This window comes from Spermophilus citellus (assembly GCF_964194105.1).
Source record: "Spermophilus citellus genome assembly, contig: SCAFFOLD_187, whole genome shotgun sequence".
NCBI classification, from domain to species: domain Eukaryota; kingdom Metazoa; phylum Chordata; class Mammalia; order Rodentia; family Sciuridae; genus Spermophilus; species Spermophilus citellus.
In genome coordinates, this window is record NW_027672862.1 from 546,237 (window position 1) to 563,058 (window position 16,822).

Below are 16,822 nucleotides of genomic sequence, written 5' to 3' on the forward strand. Positions count from 1 at the left end.
AAAATTTCTTTTCTGCCCACTCTTTAGCATATGGAGAAATGGGGAAAAGTAATCATGATTTAAGTGTGTGTGTGTGTGTGTGTGTGTGTGTGTGTGTGTGTGTTTTAACCAGGAATTAAACCCAAAAGTGCAAAAGTGCTTAACCACTGAGCCACATCCCTAACTATTTTATTTTTTAAGATTTATTTTTTTAGTTGTAGTTGGACACAATATCTTTATTTTTTTTTAATTTTTATGTGGTGCTAAGGACAGAACCCAGGACCTTGCACGTGCTAGGCAAGCGCTCTAGCGCTGAGCCACAACCCTAGCCTCTTATTTTTACTTTGAGACAGGGCCTCACTAAGTTGATGAGGCTGGCCTTGAACCTGAAAATCTCCTGCATCACCTTCCGAAGCTGCTGGGGTAACAGGCACGCAATGCACCAGCACACCAGGAAAATCCAATTATTTTGGGGGGGTCATAGCTTTTAGTGTTTTAATTAAAAGAAAGGAATCCAAACTCACTCGGATAATGGAGTTTACATAAGAGAAAAAGATTTCTTATCTTCTTTTAGTAAGCAATGATATTTCTCCAGAGGACAGAGAGAAAATAGTGTTATAGAAAATTTGATGGTGACAATCTCATGGTATAGCTCCCTATAGAATGAAGGTATTTTCTTTATTTCCATCTTAATTCTGCTTTATAGCTATGAAGCATGTAACTTTTACAATGAGGTGAGCAACATATCCCCACATTCTATCATCTAAAAAACAAGTGGGTAAGACTAGCAATCTCTCCCACATCAACCTAGAAAATTATAATTTGATAACATCAGTTACGAAGTGTGAGAAAAAACAACCAGGAGTCCAGACAATTTAAATGTTTTAGCCTAGTTAAATAATTGCTTTGAAATCTTTGCAGAAGTGTCATTGTAAATAGTGGAAATTAATTCATGACATTAGAAAAATGTAATCCCTTCCAAATGATTCATTTATTAAGAAATGTTTTGTTTTTTTCTTCATTCACACATTCGTGTAAAGAAGATTCTTTCCCTTCTTCTGCTCAAGAAAAACAAAAAGAAAAATGGTAATATAATGGTCTAGGAGTCTCCACATTTGATGAGTCACAGATGGTTATTAGTAGGCACAGCGCTACAGGTAGCTATGGATACATGATGCCTATTCCTGTGTGTACACTTGAAGTGAGTTGTAAGATGTACACTCACATTTTGACCCCAAAATACCTCTACAGCAACGTAAACTGTGTATGTAACACTTGATGATGAGGCCTTTAAAAAATTACAGAAAATGAAATAATGATGGTTCCCTTCTATCATGTTATAAAATACAGGTTTGCCTTCAATTCAGTTAAATGCAGAATAGAAAAAAAAAAATGGATAGCATCGGAAAAAAAAAAAACAGGAGAAACAAGCTACCTGATAATTCTGTGAATGGAGGGCACAGGATTCTGGTTTCAGCCCTGCCAGGGGGGGATAGCCACCCTGCATGCATTGTCATGTGAGGGAGGGACAGAGCCAGGAGGGGCCATGGACTTGCAAACACAGGTAGAGAACTGGGTTTTCTGGGGAACATTGCCTGAAAACAACTGAAAAATTACTCTTTTTTCTATAGAAGAAAGTTCCTGGTTACAGCTGGAAAACCTTATCATTTTAGTAAAGTGCTGATCATGGGAAGTGGCAGAGTCAGATGCTCTCACGGGTCCCCCACAGGCATTAGCTCCCTGCAGCCCCAGGACACAGCAGGCAGAGAAGCAGCTGGCCCTCTGCACACTGTGCAGGTCACGCACGTATGTATCAGTGAGACCCACAGGGCCCTCCATGGTTCACAGGTAGATGTTTTATAAAGAATGCAATGTTGCTACTTCTGTGCTAATTGATCAGTTTTGTTAGAAAAAGTCCTGAAAATGTGGACATTTCATAAAAGCAAGTTAAAAGAAATCCTTTGAGCCTGTCCCATCCTGGCTGTGCCTCACCCCACTCACACCTGCCAGGACTAGTCCGACCACGGGATCAGGGTGCAGACAGAAGCCTGTCCAGTACCAGGATGATCCCAGACCCTCTCCTCAGTTCTGGGGAGAGAGGTGCTGCAGCAGCTCCTGGCAGCCCTGATGGGCCGAGCCCCAGGTCATGACTTAAACCCTTGTGGGAACAAGCTCTCCTCAGACTGGAGGTTCTGAATATGATGACCTAAGTCCAAAGAGAATACTGTGGAAAAGAAGTTCAGGGACAGGTCCCAGTGAGGGAGGGTCCAGTGGGGAAGGACAAGGAAAGTCTAAGAGGGCAGATTATAGGAGAAACCTAAGTGGAGAACAAACAAGAATGGAAATCTAGTCCTTTCCTGCCATCACTTAAATATTTCACATTCTGCCCCTGTCTAAGTCATGGACAACACAGAGATACATGCCATCAACCAAGGGCCAGAGACTAGGGAACAACCCTGAAGTTGGTGCACCCCACTCAGCGGTGAGGAAAGCAGACCCACAGCACCTTGGGCTTCTAGGGCCTGGATGTGGAGAGACATGGACTGGAGGGAGGGAGGGGTCATAGCTGCTTTATCAGGTGCCCCATGGACACTGTCCTGTAAATACTGTGATTTGCATCCTTACTTCCTGATGTGCATTCGATACATGAAAGGGCAGATGTCATTTGTTGTTATTGCACAGATCAAGTTCACCATCACCTCTCCACTATCATCCCCTTTCTCCTTGATGCCCCGGAGGGAGGACACCATGGGACCTTTGGAAGCCAGGAAGGGGTGGTCACTAGTGTCCCTTGCTCTAGTTCAAAATCTTCGGGCAGCAAGAGCACCATTGGTTTACTTTTGTGAGATCAAAACAGAGATAACATACATCTGTATAAGAAAATACTATTTGCTATTTCTCTAAAACGTGAGAATAAACTTTCTTTATAAGTATCATATTTGCAAAAAATAAACCATATCTTTTCCTTCTGATCAATTAAAAGGTATTTTGGTGTATGCTATTATTTCTCACTGTCTCAGTATTAGAAGAAAATGCTTAAAATATTTTGGATTGAGTTTTAGAGAAAAGAGAAGGAAAAACCAGTGTGTTTAATAAAATTCTGGGGTTGACATTTATCTCTTCCTGGGAGAATAGGAATATGGATTCATAATGCTGAAGCAGAAAATAACCAGGACCCTTATTAGTATGCAGTTTGAAAACTAGTAGAGCAGCAAATCAAACTCCCTGTAGTCTGAGAAATGGATCAAACCCTAAAATGAGTTACTTAAAATGTTTTTTTCTTATTAAAAAATTAACAAGTTTTCATGAGTCACCAAATTAACGGGCAAAATCTAGTAAGAACAAAACTTTCCTCTGCATTCTAAACAGTCCTCTGAGCTGTTGAGTGTGTAGAGCTGGATGCATAATTTAGAGCTATGTTAGAACCTATCATACAATTTGGTTATTCTGATTGTTCATCACAATCACAGAAGCCCACTCACACACTGGTGCTGCATCTCAGGAAGAGAAAGGTACTTACCTGGGCAGGTCGCATGGGGAGTCAGGGGACCTTAGTGGATCCTGCACTGTTTTAAGGAAAAGACGGCTTTAACTCACCTCTCTGTAGGGCTTTAATATTAGCTTCTGCAGAAGGTGACAATATCCCACTGGAGATCAAAGAACCGTGGCTTCCCCCAGGGGAACATGTCGCCTGACTCTTACTTTTACTTTAGTCTCTGGTGGATAGGAGCAACCTGGGGAGAATCGAACTCACAACTTTTCTCTTAATTCCCTGGACACATCTGTGTGAGGGATCTGAAGACTCTCAATTATGTAGCCCACAAGCATTCTCTCATTTTTTATATCCCATATTCAAGTAAGGTCAAACCCATGTCATATATTATAACACTTTCACTCTGGGACAGGTGGTTCCTGGCTCCTCCCATGGATTCCAAGTGGCTTTTGGGGGGGGCGTCCTCTCTCTAAAATGGGAGACCATCTTCCTTGGTCCACTCTCACACTGACCATGTGGTTGGGGTAATATGTCTTCTGGGATTTTTAAGCTCAGCCCCAGGATTTCACTTCTGTTTCAGGTTGATAAAAATAACAAAATATCCATTATTCTGATAGCAAAGGAAGCAAAAAAAAATTAAGCCAATTTCTTTTCATTGTTCAGGAATTCTCCAGGGTCAACTCTTCAAAAAAAATATGGTGCAGGGAATACTGGCCATCCATATGTAGTACAATAAAATTTAACCTCTATGCCTCCTTATCCTGCATAAAACTCAACTCAAAATGACCAAGGACGTACGTAGTAGACCAGAAACCCTGTGTCCACTGGAAGAAAATATAGGCCCAACTCAGTATCATGTTGGTATAGGAACAGATTCCATTAGTAAGATCCCTAAAGAGCAAAAGAAAAATCAAGAATCAATAAATGGGAAACAATCAAGAATGTTGGGCTGGGGTTGTGGCTCAGTGGTAGAGCACTCATCTAGCACTTGTGAAGCCCTGGGTTCGATCCTCAGCACCACATAAAAATAAATAACAAAATAAAGGTGTTTTGTACAACTAAAAATAAATATTTTTAAGAAAACAAGAATGTAAAGAGAGATCCAACAGGATGGGAGAATGTCTTTGCCATCTGCCCCTCAAATAGACACATTCATCTCCAGGATATGCAAAGAACTCATCTATTTGACACCAAACAAATGGGCAAGGCAACTGAACAGGCACTTCACAGGAGAATAAATACCAATGGTCAGCAAACATGGAAAGATGATCAACATCTCTAGCAATTAGAGAAATGTACATTAAAACTACATGGATAGTCCAGCAATCCAGTGAGAATGGCAATTATCAATGTCAGCAAGGATGCAGGGGGAAATTTTCACTCATACATTGCTGGTGGTTTTTTTTTTTTAATTTTTGCAACTCCTACAGAGAGCTATATGGAGATTCTTCAGAAAACGAGGAATGGAACCATCATTTGAATTAGTTATCTCACACCTCAGTATATACCCAAAGGACTTAAAATCCACATACTATAGAGAGCTGGAGTTGTGGCTCAGTGGTAGATCACTTGCCTAGCATATGTAAGGCGCTGGGTTCAATCCTCAGCACCACATAAAAAATTTAAAAAAAATTAAGTTATTGTGTCCAACTACAATTAAAAAATATTTTTTAAAAATCCACTATAATACAGTAATGCAGCCACATCCATGTTTAGAGCAGCTCAATTCACAACATTTAAGCTGTGGAACCAACCGAACTGCCTTCCAACAGATGAATGGATAAAGAAAATGTGGTATATATACATCATAGAATATTACTCAGTCAAAATAAAAAAAAGAAAATTATGGGGCTGGGGTTGTGGCTCAGTGGTAGAGCACTTCCCTAGCATGCGTGAGGCACTGGGTTCAATTCTCAGCACTGAATATAAATAAATTGTTAAAAGGTCCATAGACAACTAAAATACTTTTACCTGATTTTTATTTTTTAAATATATGACAGTGGAATGTATTACAATTCTTATTACACATATAGAGCACAATTTTCCATAACTCTGTGTATAAAGTCACCAATTCCTGTCTTCATACATGTACTTTGGATAATGATGTCCACCACATTCAACCATCCTTGCTAACCCCCTGCCTCCTCCCTTCACCTCCCACCCCTCTACCCATAATAGTTCATCTATTCCTCCCATGCTCCCCCTCCCTACCCCACTATGAGTCAGTTACCTCATATCAGAGAAAACATTCGGCTTGTATTTTTGGGATTGCCTGACTACACTTAGCATTATCTTCTCCAACACCATCCATTTACCTGCAACATTACCTCCCTACAGTGCTGAGCTCTGGCTTTGAACTTGTGATCCTCCTGCATTAACCTCCCCCGCCACCAAGGTTACTGGTCAGGGCCAGCATGCCCAGCTTCTGTCCAAATTTTCTATCACAGAGCAAGGATCACACCTGAGTCCCGTTATGCCATAAGGAGTCTAGACCCTGGTGCTTCCTTGTGAAACCTCACATGCACCCAGGAAGCACCTGGGGGACCACAGCTGCAGGCTTCACTCCTGCTTTGGGGATGCAAACTGGCAGCAGACGACAGGCAGGCTCCCACCAGCCTCATCTCCCATCTCTACCAGGTGACCTTGAGCAGGGGACTCCTCTCCAAGTTCTTTCTGGGGTGGAAGTGTCACTGAGAAGTCATTGATAAGCATTGTTGTCCACCTGTCAGGTTTAGCAAAAGGAGCTGGGCGGAGCCGAAGTGCTGGGCGGAGCGGTCCTTGGAGGCCAACACTTAGGAGCAGTGGGCGGGCGGGGCCCAGCGAATGGGCAGAGCTGGGGGCAGAACCGAGCAGAGTGAGTGGAGCCTCACCCCCGCAGGAGGGGCGGAGCGGGGCCTAGGGAATCAGGTGGGGCGCAGAGGAGCAAGAGGAGCCCAGCGAATGGGTAGAGCTGGGGGCGGAGCTAGAAGGTCTGAGTGGAGCCAGAGTAGTGGGCACAGCTGGGGCGGAGCCGAGCGGGGCTGAGTGGAGCCCCACCCCTAAGAGCAGAGGGGGCGGGGCCAGCGGAATCGCGTGGGAGGCACGGCCTGACCAGGGGTCCCCTGGAGAGCCCAGCGCCGGAACAAGGAGCCTCCAGGGGAGCTGAGGGCGAGGCGGGCGCATGCGCACATGGTGAAGGAACAGGAGAGGCGCGTGTGTCTAGAAATCCCCTCAGAGGTCGCCTTGGACCCAGCGAGGAGCGGGCCCTGGGGCTCCCGCGGCCCAAGATGTGCCCCCAGAGTCCGCTCCGCTGGCGCAGTTCCCCCCTCACAGGGGAGGCCTCCGAGAGGGAGGCTGAGGACCCGCTGCGCAGCCTCCTTCGTCCCTCCTCACGGACGTGCGGGACTCTCCGTGTGTCCAGGTGGGCTGGGGCCGGAGGTCTCTGGGAGGGTCCTGGGACGTCGCCTTGGAGACTTTGTTTCTGGGCGAGAAACTGGTCCTAGCCTGGCCCCCGCGGTCCTCCGCACTGACCCGGGCAGGGCGTCCTGGCCCTGGGCAGGGGGAGAAGCGCGGACGGGAGCGGCATCGACCTCGCCAGGGCGACTTTGGGGACTCGCTGCAGCTGTGATCAGGACACGGGCGACACCGCCTCTCAGGCTGGACAGAGGCCAGCGCAGCCCTGGGGTCTCTAAGGGACGGTATGGGAGGGGGGGGCGCAGGGGTGACGGCGACGTGGTGGAGACGGACAGGTGGACAGTTTTGTCCTTTATAAAACAGTAAACACTCCGTGTCGCAGGCTCCGCCCTGGACAGTGAGGACACAGGTGAAGACCCCTGGCCAGGAGTCCCCGTGTCCCCTGGGAGTCCCCTCCTGTTCCTGGTCTGGCCCGAGAGTTCAGGCGCTGAGCAGGCGTCGGACACTAGGCGGCGCCAGAGCTGCGCAGGCGCTGAACAGGCATGGGCTCTTTTAGGTCCCTGATGTCCTGACACCCTCCACGGGGACGTTTCCACTGCTGAGTTGTCACACTGTCACCTCTCACTGTGTCACTCAGCTGCCCCTAGACCCTCCTACCTGAGATAAAGGCCTCCTTCAGGAGCTGGCCCTCGCCGCCTTCTGTAGTTGCGTCCCCATGAGTCCCCCCAAACTTCCAAGGACAGCTGTCAAACCATCCGACCTGGTGCTCCCTGGGATTAGTGGCATTTCCCCCGTTAGACGTGCTGAGCTGCGCATTGGACACCATGTGGCGCCAGAGCTGCGCATAAACTCTCCCTGAAGCAACAGCCTTGGGCTCTGGGCTCATCAGCCTGGTTCCTGGAAAACCTTCAGGATTCATCTTAAGAGCAGCAACTAGTTTTAGTGTAACTAAGTGAATTTGATGCATGGAATAAATTTTCCCGCCAGGAAAGAGAGGAATATTACACTCTGCCCAGAGTGTTTTGGGTCCATCTTCTTAGAAAGCAAAATACACAATTAGATCCCCAAGTGAGATGAGGGTCTGAATTCAGCCTTGACCTCTCCCTATAACTGTCATTACTGAGAGGCTTCTGGAATCCCTGCCAATGTTGGGGACATTTTTTTTTTGGAGGGGGTTCTAATTTTCATAAGCCATGAAATAGAATTCAATCAGAAGCATCCCCACGCGATGAGTTCCATTAGTGTTCTACTGAACTAATACTACATAAAGATCAAGTAATGTGCTCTGGTTTCTAGAAAAGAGTTTCAATTCAAATGTGTGAGCCTGTGTATTTCTTGCTATCTGAGAAGAGATCATAAAATAAAATTGCATCCAAAATCATAATAGTGGATGACACCTTTTTTTCTTTATTTCATTTTGGGAGGTGGGTGGCATTGGGGATTGTACCCACAAATGCTTAACCACTGACCCACATATCCAGCCATTTGTCTGTATATTATTTTGAGACAGGGTCTTCCTAAGTTGGTGAAACTGGGTTTGAACTTGCAATTCTCCTGCCTCAGCTTTCTGAGCTGCTGAGATTACAGGCTTGCAAGGTCCCACCTGGCTTACCTCTTTTAAAAAATACATTTTAAAGTATACATTTGTGGCATGTAATGTACATATACATAATAAATCACTTGCTTCTATAAAGCCTTCGTTTTGCAAGATGCCTTTAAGAATGTCATAGGGCAAATGCCTATAAGTCTTGTTGGGTTTTTTACAAACCTTGGGCCTAAGGAAATCTGTGGGACCTGAGAGTTCCTTTTAGGAGTGTCTCCTGCAGGGTTTTGACTTTTTCCATGTCTCAGCTTCAGTTTCTTCATTTGTAAAATGGGGCTCTTGATCTCTGCTTGGTGGTGTTGGGAGAATTCAGCCAGATGTTGGTAGGAGATAGCTGCCTTAGAAGGTCCCTTAGGTTCTGAACCCATAGAACATGTGCTGTCAATCCCTCATCCCCTCTTACAGTCTGTGGCAGTGAGATTGAGTGGGACATTTATATAAAGAACATCATGGGGACTTGAATAGGAATTAAAGATCCTTGCATTGGATCTGTAGAGCGTTTTCAGTAGTATGGTGTTTTAACAATATGAATTCTGCTTATCCAAAAACGTGGGAGGTTTTTCCCTCTTCTGATGTCTTCTACAATTTAGGGATGAGGGTCAGAAAAAAAGAAAGACAGTCACATGAACCTGACCTGACTTTGCTCTGCACATATACGAATACACCACAGTAAATCTCCACATCATGTACAAATACAGGGCTGGAACCTAATTAGAATAATACCTATTTCATGGTTGTATAAATATGTCAAAGTTGATGCTATTGTCATGTATAAATTAAAAGAACAAAAAAATAAAATAAATATGAGCCGGGCACAGTGGCATACTCATGTATCTCAGCAGTTCAGGATGCTGAGGCAGGAGGATCATGAGTTCAAAGCCAGCCTCACTAAGAGTGAGGACCTAAGCAACTCAGTGAGACCCTGTGTCTAAATAAAACACAAAATAGAGCTGGGGGTGGGGCTGGGTCAGGTGCTCCTGAGTTCAATCCCTGATAGCCCCCCAAAATAATTAATTAATAACAAGTGTGCATAAGCTACAAACAGTCAAACCTTTGCATAATTACAGATCCAAAACTAAAAGAAAAAAAAAGGGAGTAAGAGGTGGAAAAATAATGGACTAAGTTTTTTTTTTTTACAAGCTTGATGAAAGAATATTAACCAAAAAAAAATTAGAAGGAATCCTAGATCAAAATATAGTCAAAATGAATGGAAATCCTCTTGCTGAGACCAGGTTAAAAATTATACAATATTCCTTGTAAATTTGAAAAAGTTGTAAGTATAGTTTCTGTTTCAGAATATTGACATTACCGATACTTTAGCATAAGTCACCAGCAGTTCTGAGAGAAAAGAGAATGTTTTTTTAAAGTAAAGAAATGGGGGACATTCATAGTGGTGCACACCCGTAACCCCAGCAAAAATCCTGACATCCCAAAAATCTGAGTTTAATGGGCATAAATATTATTTTCCCAAGTTTTAGGAACTTGTATTCCTGGATATTTTGTCACCAGGAATGGGAAACCACCACCACCTTTTCTCTTTAAATATCCTTGCAACCTCACTGTCATGCACCTAAGTGGTTGAGTACAGGTGACTCTATTAGCTTGTAATTTGTGAAATTAGTTTTGGACAAGAAATCCTTTGTGAGAAAATGCTAGCAGATATTTTTCAGTAATGCAGGGTTACCCTGTGTAAGCTGAGGTTTTGATATAGAACCCAACTCCCTTCTAAGGCCTTTGAAACTTGGAAAAATTACACAGAGTACGGTGTCACTTATATCCATAGTATTTCTATTTGAGTCATGATATGGTCAAAATATACACAAATGACAATGGCACTTTGCATTTAAACTGCCAGAAAGCAGGAGGTTGTCTTAAAGGAAGATGATGCCCTCCAAAATCAGCTCATCAGAGGCCATGGATAACAATGAAAGCACGTTGCTTTCAGAGACCCTGGAACCCAGAAGACAACGAGACCATATTTAAAAAAAAATAAATTTGTTTTAATTAGTTACACATGACAGTAGAAAGCATTTATGCACTTTGGTATATCCTACATATATGGGATACATTTTTTTCCTCATTTTTTCTGAGTGTACATATTGCAGAATTGTATTGGCCGTACAATCACATATATACATACAGTAATAATGTCAGTCTCATTCTACTATCTTTCTACCCTCACATCCCCTCCATATCTTAAAAGTGTAAACAAAAACAAATAAACAACTTTTTTCCCTCCAAATGTTATACATGAAGACCACATCATATTTCAATAATAGAGTTGAAAATGACATTTTCCAGATACAGAACCCTGGATGTATTCATCCACAGGGCATACACAAATAGAATATGTCCAGGATCCAGATAAATAAAAACAGAAGTTGTTTAGGATTCAGATAAATGAGAAATGATGGGAACCTGGACCTGTAGATCGAAAGGAAGAATCAAATGCATGAGAAATGCCCAGGAGAACCCAAGACAGTATGTTTGATCTTGGTGGCAAAGAAAGGCAGCAGATATGTGTCCATCCCTCACTCCTTCTCAGATCCCATTCTTTATTGGACTTTGCTTACAAAACACAAGTACAATGGTGATATTTATCAGAATTTCTCTAGGGCCGTGACAGGCACCCAACCAGGCACAGGGCACCTTCCACAGTCATGGTGACCTTTCCTTTCACATCACGCCCTCCTGACTGCTGTGACAGGACCTCACCTCGTGGTGGCTCTGATTGGCATTTCCTTGAGAATTGATGGATGTTGAGCATCATTTCTTTGCTCGTTGGCCACATATGTGTTTTTGCTTTGGTGGGATATCTATTCATATCTTGTGCTATTTTTATTGAGGTTATTTTTTTTACTAAGTTCTGAGGTTTTAATAAAGGTTCATATTTTGTGTGTGGTGCTGGGGACTGAACCCAGGGCCTTGTGCTTGTCAGGCAAATACTCTACCAACTGAGCTCCATCCCCAGCCCCAAACGTTGAAAATCAAGCTCTTTCCTGATATATGATCTGAACATATACCCTTCATCTGTATGTTGTCTGTTGACAGCTGATTTTTCACCTTTCTGTACAGAAGATTTTTGGTTTCATGTCATCATGTGGCTGACTTTGTTGCCTATACTTTGGGTGTGATATCCCAGAAAATAGTTTCCTATTCCAATATCATAAAGATTTCTAACTGTTTTTTTTTTGGGGGGGGGGTCAGGAGGTTGGCAGGTTCACAGATTCAAGTCTCACATCTACATCTTCAATCCATCTTGAGTTGATCCTTGTGTGTGCCGTAGGACAAGGGTCCATCATTTTTCTTTTGCATACAAATATCTGTTGAAAAGACTATTCATACTACATTGACTATATTTGGCAGCGCTTTGAAAGATTACTTCATGATGTTGTATGAGGACATTTATCAAGACACCCCATTTGTTTCACTAGTTATAGGTTTACTCTTATGCCACTATACCATAATTTTTTTCTTTCTTCTTTTTTTATTTCTTTTGCATGGATGTGTAGTTTTCAAGTGTTGCTGATGAACCCCAGGATCTGTGCATTTACACTAGGCAAGGACTACATCTCTAAGATCCATCCCCAGCCATAAAAGACTGTTTTAATTACTATAGCTTCATAATATATATTTTAAAATTGGGTGTTGTTCTGTTAGATTTTTTTGTTTATCAGGGTTGATTTACCTATTCAGGATCTTGTAGTGTCACATGTGGATTTTAGCTACCTTGTTTCCTAGTTCTGTAAAATATCCTCCTGAGATTTGGATAAGGGATCGCATCTGATCTGTACATAACTCTGATAATATGGACATTTTGATATTGATTTTTTGTATCATGAATACGATGCATGGTTCCTATGATTCATATTTGCTTTAATTTTTTGCATCATTATAGTTTTCAGGGTACAAGTGTTTTCTTTCTCTGTCCAAGTTCATGCCTCAGTATTTTGCTGTTTATAATGGTTTATTGTGGGGATTGTCTTCTGAATTTTCTTTTCACCTATTTTGTGGCAATTGTAAAGAAACAAAACAGAATTATTGGAATGTTGCCTTTGTGTTCTGCTGAATGCCTGTCAGAATCCTGAAAGGAATTCTGTGGGATCTTTAGTGTTTATACATATGTGAACATGTCACTCATGAGACAGTGTCTCTCCTTCCTTGGAATCTGTATGCTATTGGGTGTCCTTATAATTGATCTGCATATACTGAGCCACCTGTGTCCCATGGGTTAAACCCCAGACCTTCACCATGGATGATGCTTTCAATGTGTTGAATTTGGAGATCAAGATGGATTGGTGCTAATTGTTCAATGTGTAGCCCTCCATCCTGAAATCCCGTGTCTCTGGGCTCCTTTTTGGAGGGGTGGGGTGTCTTGTGTTACTGGTTCACTCTCCTCCATCAATAGTTGCTTTGTTCCACTTTCCAACCTCAGTGTTCCGAGGTTGTGTGTGTCTAGGGTTCTCTTTTTCAACCTGGTTGTGAATGGAGACGTGTTGTTTCATGTCTCTGCAACATCCTCCTGATGCACCCCCAAGGTCTAGAAGGTGGTACTTTGATCCTCGTTTTTTTCTCAAGGAAATTTCTGATTCCACTTGTGAGTTCTCCGTGCGTGACTGGTTAAATTGTGTTGTTTAATTTCCATGTTAGTTGGGATGGACAGTTTTCAGTCTTTAATTTTATCTTTACTCTATAGTGCTTGTTGATATACTTGATAGGATACCAGTGTCCTTAAGATTGAGGAGGCTTGTTTGTGACCTGGTGTGTGTCCTCTTGTGAGCACTGCTCTGAGCACATCAGAGTAGTGTATTCTGCCCTTGGTGGGATGTTCTGCATGTCTCTTGGGTCCTTTTTCCTGGTTTACAGCTACACCTTGGTGTGCAGCCTTAAGATTGTGTTGCTGTTATTGTGATCTCAGCCGCCCAACATCAACTGATTGAACAGTTTCATTGATTCAGACTTAACACCTATTCATGATAACTTAAACAGCCACTTTGTTCTGTCCTGTAATCCTTTGGACCCCTTTTCTCCTCTTTTCTATGTTCCTTTTCCCATTTTTAAAATGTTTAATCTCATATTCTTTGCTTCCTTTACTACTTACATTTTTATAAAGACCTTTGATTTGAGAGTATTTTATATTTCGCTAATTTTTCTAATTAAATAGAATATGTGACAAGTGCATAATTTTCACAGCACTGCTGTCATGATTGGTAAACTCCCACGTGTGACTTACTGTCTAAACCTAGTATTTTGACTGCATGCACCTCTCACCCAGGAAGCCTCAACATGGGAGCTACCCACTGCGATGCTGAAAGTCTTTGGAAGGCTGAGCAGCCCAGAGTGGCGCATAACAGCATCCTTATGGAGAACACCTCTCCTGGGCAAAGCTGAGATCAGAAGTGAGCCTCTCAAAGCCAATCTTCACATCACTGTAACAAATCAGCTCTGATGTTTCAAAGCTCACCAAATGACCCTGTGGCACGTTTAGAGTCTTATCCCTTACTTTATAGTTTCAGAAATAATGTTTTCCACAACTGAGTTGATAATTAAAAACATTTTTATGAGGATAAAATATATATAACATAAACATTCTGACCACTTTTCAGCATTCAGGCAAGTGGCCTGGAATCTATTCACATTATTGCACAACAGTCACCACCACCCACGACAGCACTGACTTCCTAACTGAATAGAGGTTCTCCATGTACCAAGGGACAGCTCCCCGCTGCCTCCTGTCTTGGTCTCTGGACACCCTTGTGTTCCTGCTCTGTCACTCTGCCCACTCCAACTCCCACCTTCTTTAAGTACATTTATACAATATTTGTTCTTTTACAACTAAACCGGCTTCACTGAGTAGAGTAACTTGAGGATTCAGCTATGCATCCAATTGTTCCAGAATTTTCTTCTGGTTGTAGGTGTTGATTTGTTTCTATGTTTGAATATTTAAAGCATGGTTTTAGGAGCAGTGATGTGGAGATGACTGTTTGACTCCCTGCATGTAGAACGTGTGTGTGTGTGTGAGTGTGTAGTGTGTGTGCTGGATCATGTGATATTTCATGGTAAAATATGTTTACAAAGGTAGTTTGGAAAAATACAGATAATGGAGACAATGCAATATTTGAGAAGCATTGGAACTGTTCTGTATCTAAAAAGAGTGTGGAATAACCCAGGTTATGACAAGTGACATCTAACTCACAGGGCCCTATTGGATCCAGGAGAAACATGACATCCTCGTAATATCTTGGAGAGGCACATGGTTTGGCTTTCTTTTATGTAATTGTCATCCACACATGTCCAACTGGATGGTTCAACAGAGGGAGTGAGACTTTGCATTGCATTTAAACCAAAGACTCTACACACACTGTCATCATAAATCACTCCAAATTCAGCACAGTTTCTCACCTTAACAGAACTTATCCACCACTGGCTACTGAAACGTTTACTGTCTTCTCCCACATGTATCTGAAAATAACAATTATACGTTTTTCAGTACAAATAAACACCAAAGGGCTGAATGAGGCATAGCTATGGGTCAAGAGGATCTGGATACAGTAAAATACTGGATCATCTTTCAGTGTGATTCTTGCATAGGAGACAATGCTGTCCAAGATGCACATGACCATGAAGCAACTCATGAGCAGGAAGATTCTCTGGGTGGCCCTCAGCTCTGGGGATGACACTGGAGACAGGCTGCTGCTGCGGAGATACCAGGACTGCCTCTTGTGCCTGTACAGGAGAACCACCATGTATCCATTGGAGAGGGCCACTATTCCTATAAAGGAGACTTCCCTGAAGGTCTGCAGGGTGGACAAGCTGTGCCGGAGGAAGAAGGTCATGGGAATGAAGGAACAGGATTCTGTGACGTACATAAAGTTGTCTGAGGTCCAATTAGGGGTAGCAGCAATGGAGATGAAGAGGTGGCTACTGAAGGATGAGTAGATGACCCCCAGGAAGAGAAGGAAACACACGTTGTGACGTGAGGATTTACGTTTGAACCTTGCCAAGCAGGAGCCCATGGGGCTGAGGGTGATGGCTTGGAGGACACTCAGCAGGCAGGTGGCACAGATGGAGAAGCCCCTCATCAACCTGTACAGGTAGATGAGCAATTTACACGTCAGGTCATCCCACCTTCCCCCCTGAGGTATAAAAATGTCCGAAGCTATGAAGCCTTTGATGAGCAGAATTACCATGTGGATTAGGGCCAGGAGACCAATGGGCAGGTCAGTGGGCTTAGGTCTGTGTCCAGTAATGTGCAAGGAGATGTGGACGAGAAGAAGAAGGGCGTTGGCCATGACCCCAATGCCAGTCACGGTGTACACGGTGTTTCTTATGTGAATATTACTGTACAGCCTGTTGGCTTTGTTCATCTTATAAGGAAAAGACAAATATTGTGACCACAGTAACATACAAAAATGTCTTTTTTTTCAAATCTGACCTCCTTCATCAATCTCAAATTAACACCACTACCATGAGGAAAAAAAGAAGGTTCATCCAACTATATTTTTATTCCACATGAAAACTCAGTTCTGGTGCTGGCCACAGTGATGTCTGCCTGAAATCCCAGTGACCCCAGACACTGAAGCAGGAGGATGACAAGGGTGAAACCAGTCTGGGCATCTTAGTGAGACCCTGTTTCAAAATACAGAGTCAAAAGGACCAGGTGTAACTTGGTGCTGGTGCACTTACCCACCAGGCAGCCCCCAAGACAAAATTTTTTAAAATACTATGTTCTATTCACACCCTGGAGAAAGCATCTCCACGCACTGCCTTATCTCAGTACCTTCCAATCTCACTGGGACCTCCACAGTGGCATACTTATTGATACTTCAGTTTTCTTGTACATTAAGAATTGTCAGCCAGGTGCCATGGTGCACTCATGTAATCCCAGTGGCTCGGGAGGCTGAGATGGGACAATGGCAAGTTCAATGCTGATGTCACCAAGTTAGCAAGGACCTAAGAAACCTCCTGAGACCTTGTTGTCTCCAAATTAAAAATTAAAAGTGCCAGGGATTTTTAAAAAGTGGGGTCATGTCACGGCTCAAAAGAATATATTTCCTTCCTATTACCTCATATCTGAGGTTGTCTGGGGCAAGACAGAAACTTACTTGATTTTCCTTTTTCTGATCTTGTTGGTCAATTCCATAATAGGAGGTCTACAAATTGGGCCAAATTTCAGGGGGGTTGATTGCAAGAAACTGGAAGCGAGACCCTCCCAAACATGAGTGTCCACAGATTAGACCTGCATGGAGTTACTTCATGTCAGCACCATGTTAACTCTGGTTTGTTTCCCACCAGACCAAATGTTTGTAATATATAAACAAGAAAATATTGGTGTGAACTCAGATGTTGGACTG

At 43.1% G+C, this 16,822-nt stretch overlaps 1 protein-coding gene across 1 annotated transcript; it reads right to left on the bottom strand.

Annotated features, from left to right (window-relative positions):
- Nucleotides 1-14,881: 14,881 nt before the first annotated feature.
- On the bottom strand, nucleotides 14,882-15,835 carry LOC308640519 (vomeronasal type-1 receptor 48-like; the record flags this gene model as incomplete). The annotated part of the gene is made up of 1 exon (XM_081312396.1): nucleotides 14,882-15,835. One exon carries the CDS (start codon nucleotides 15,833-15,835, stop codon nucleotides 14,882-14,884), a length of 954 nt encoding a protein of 317 aa, XP_081168522.1.
- Nucleotides 15,836-16,822: the final 987 nt, after the last annotated feature.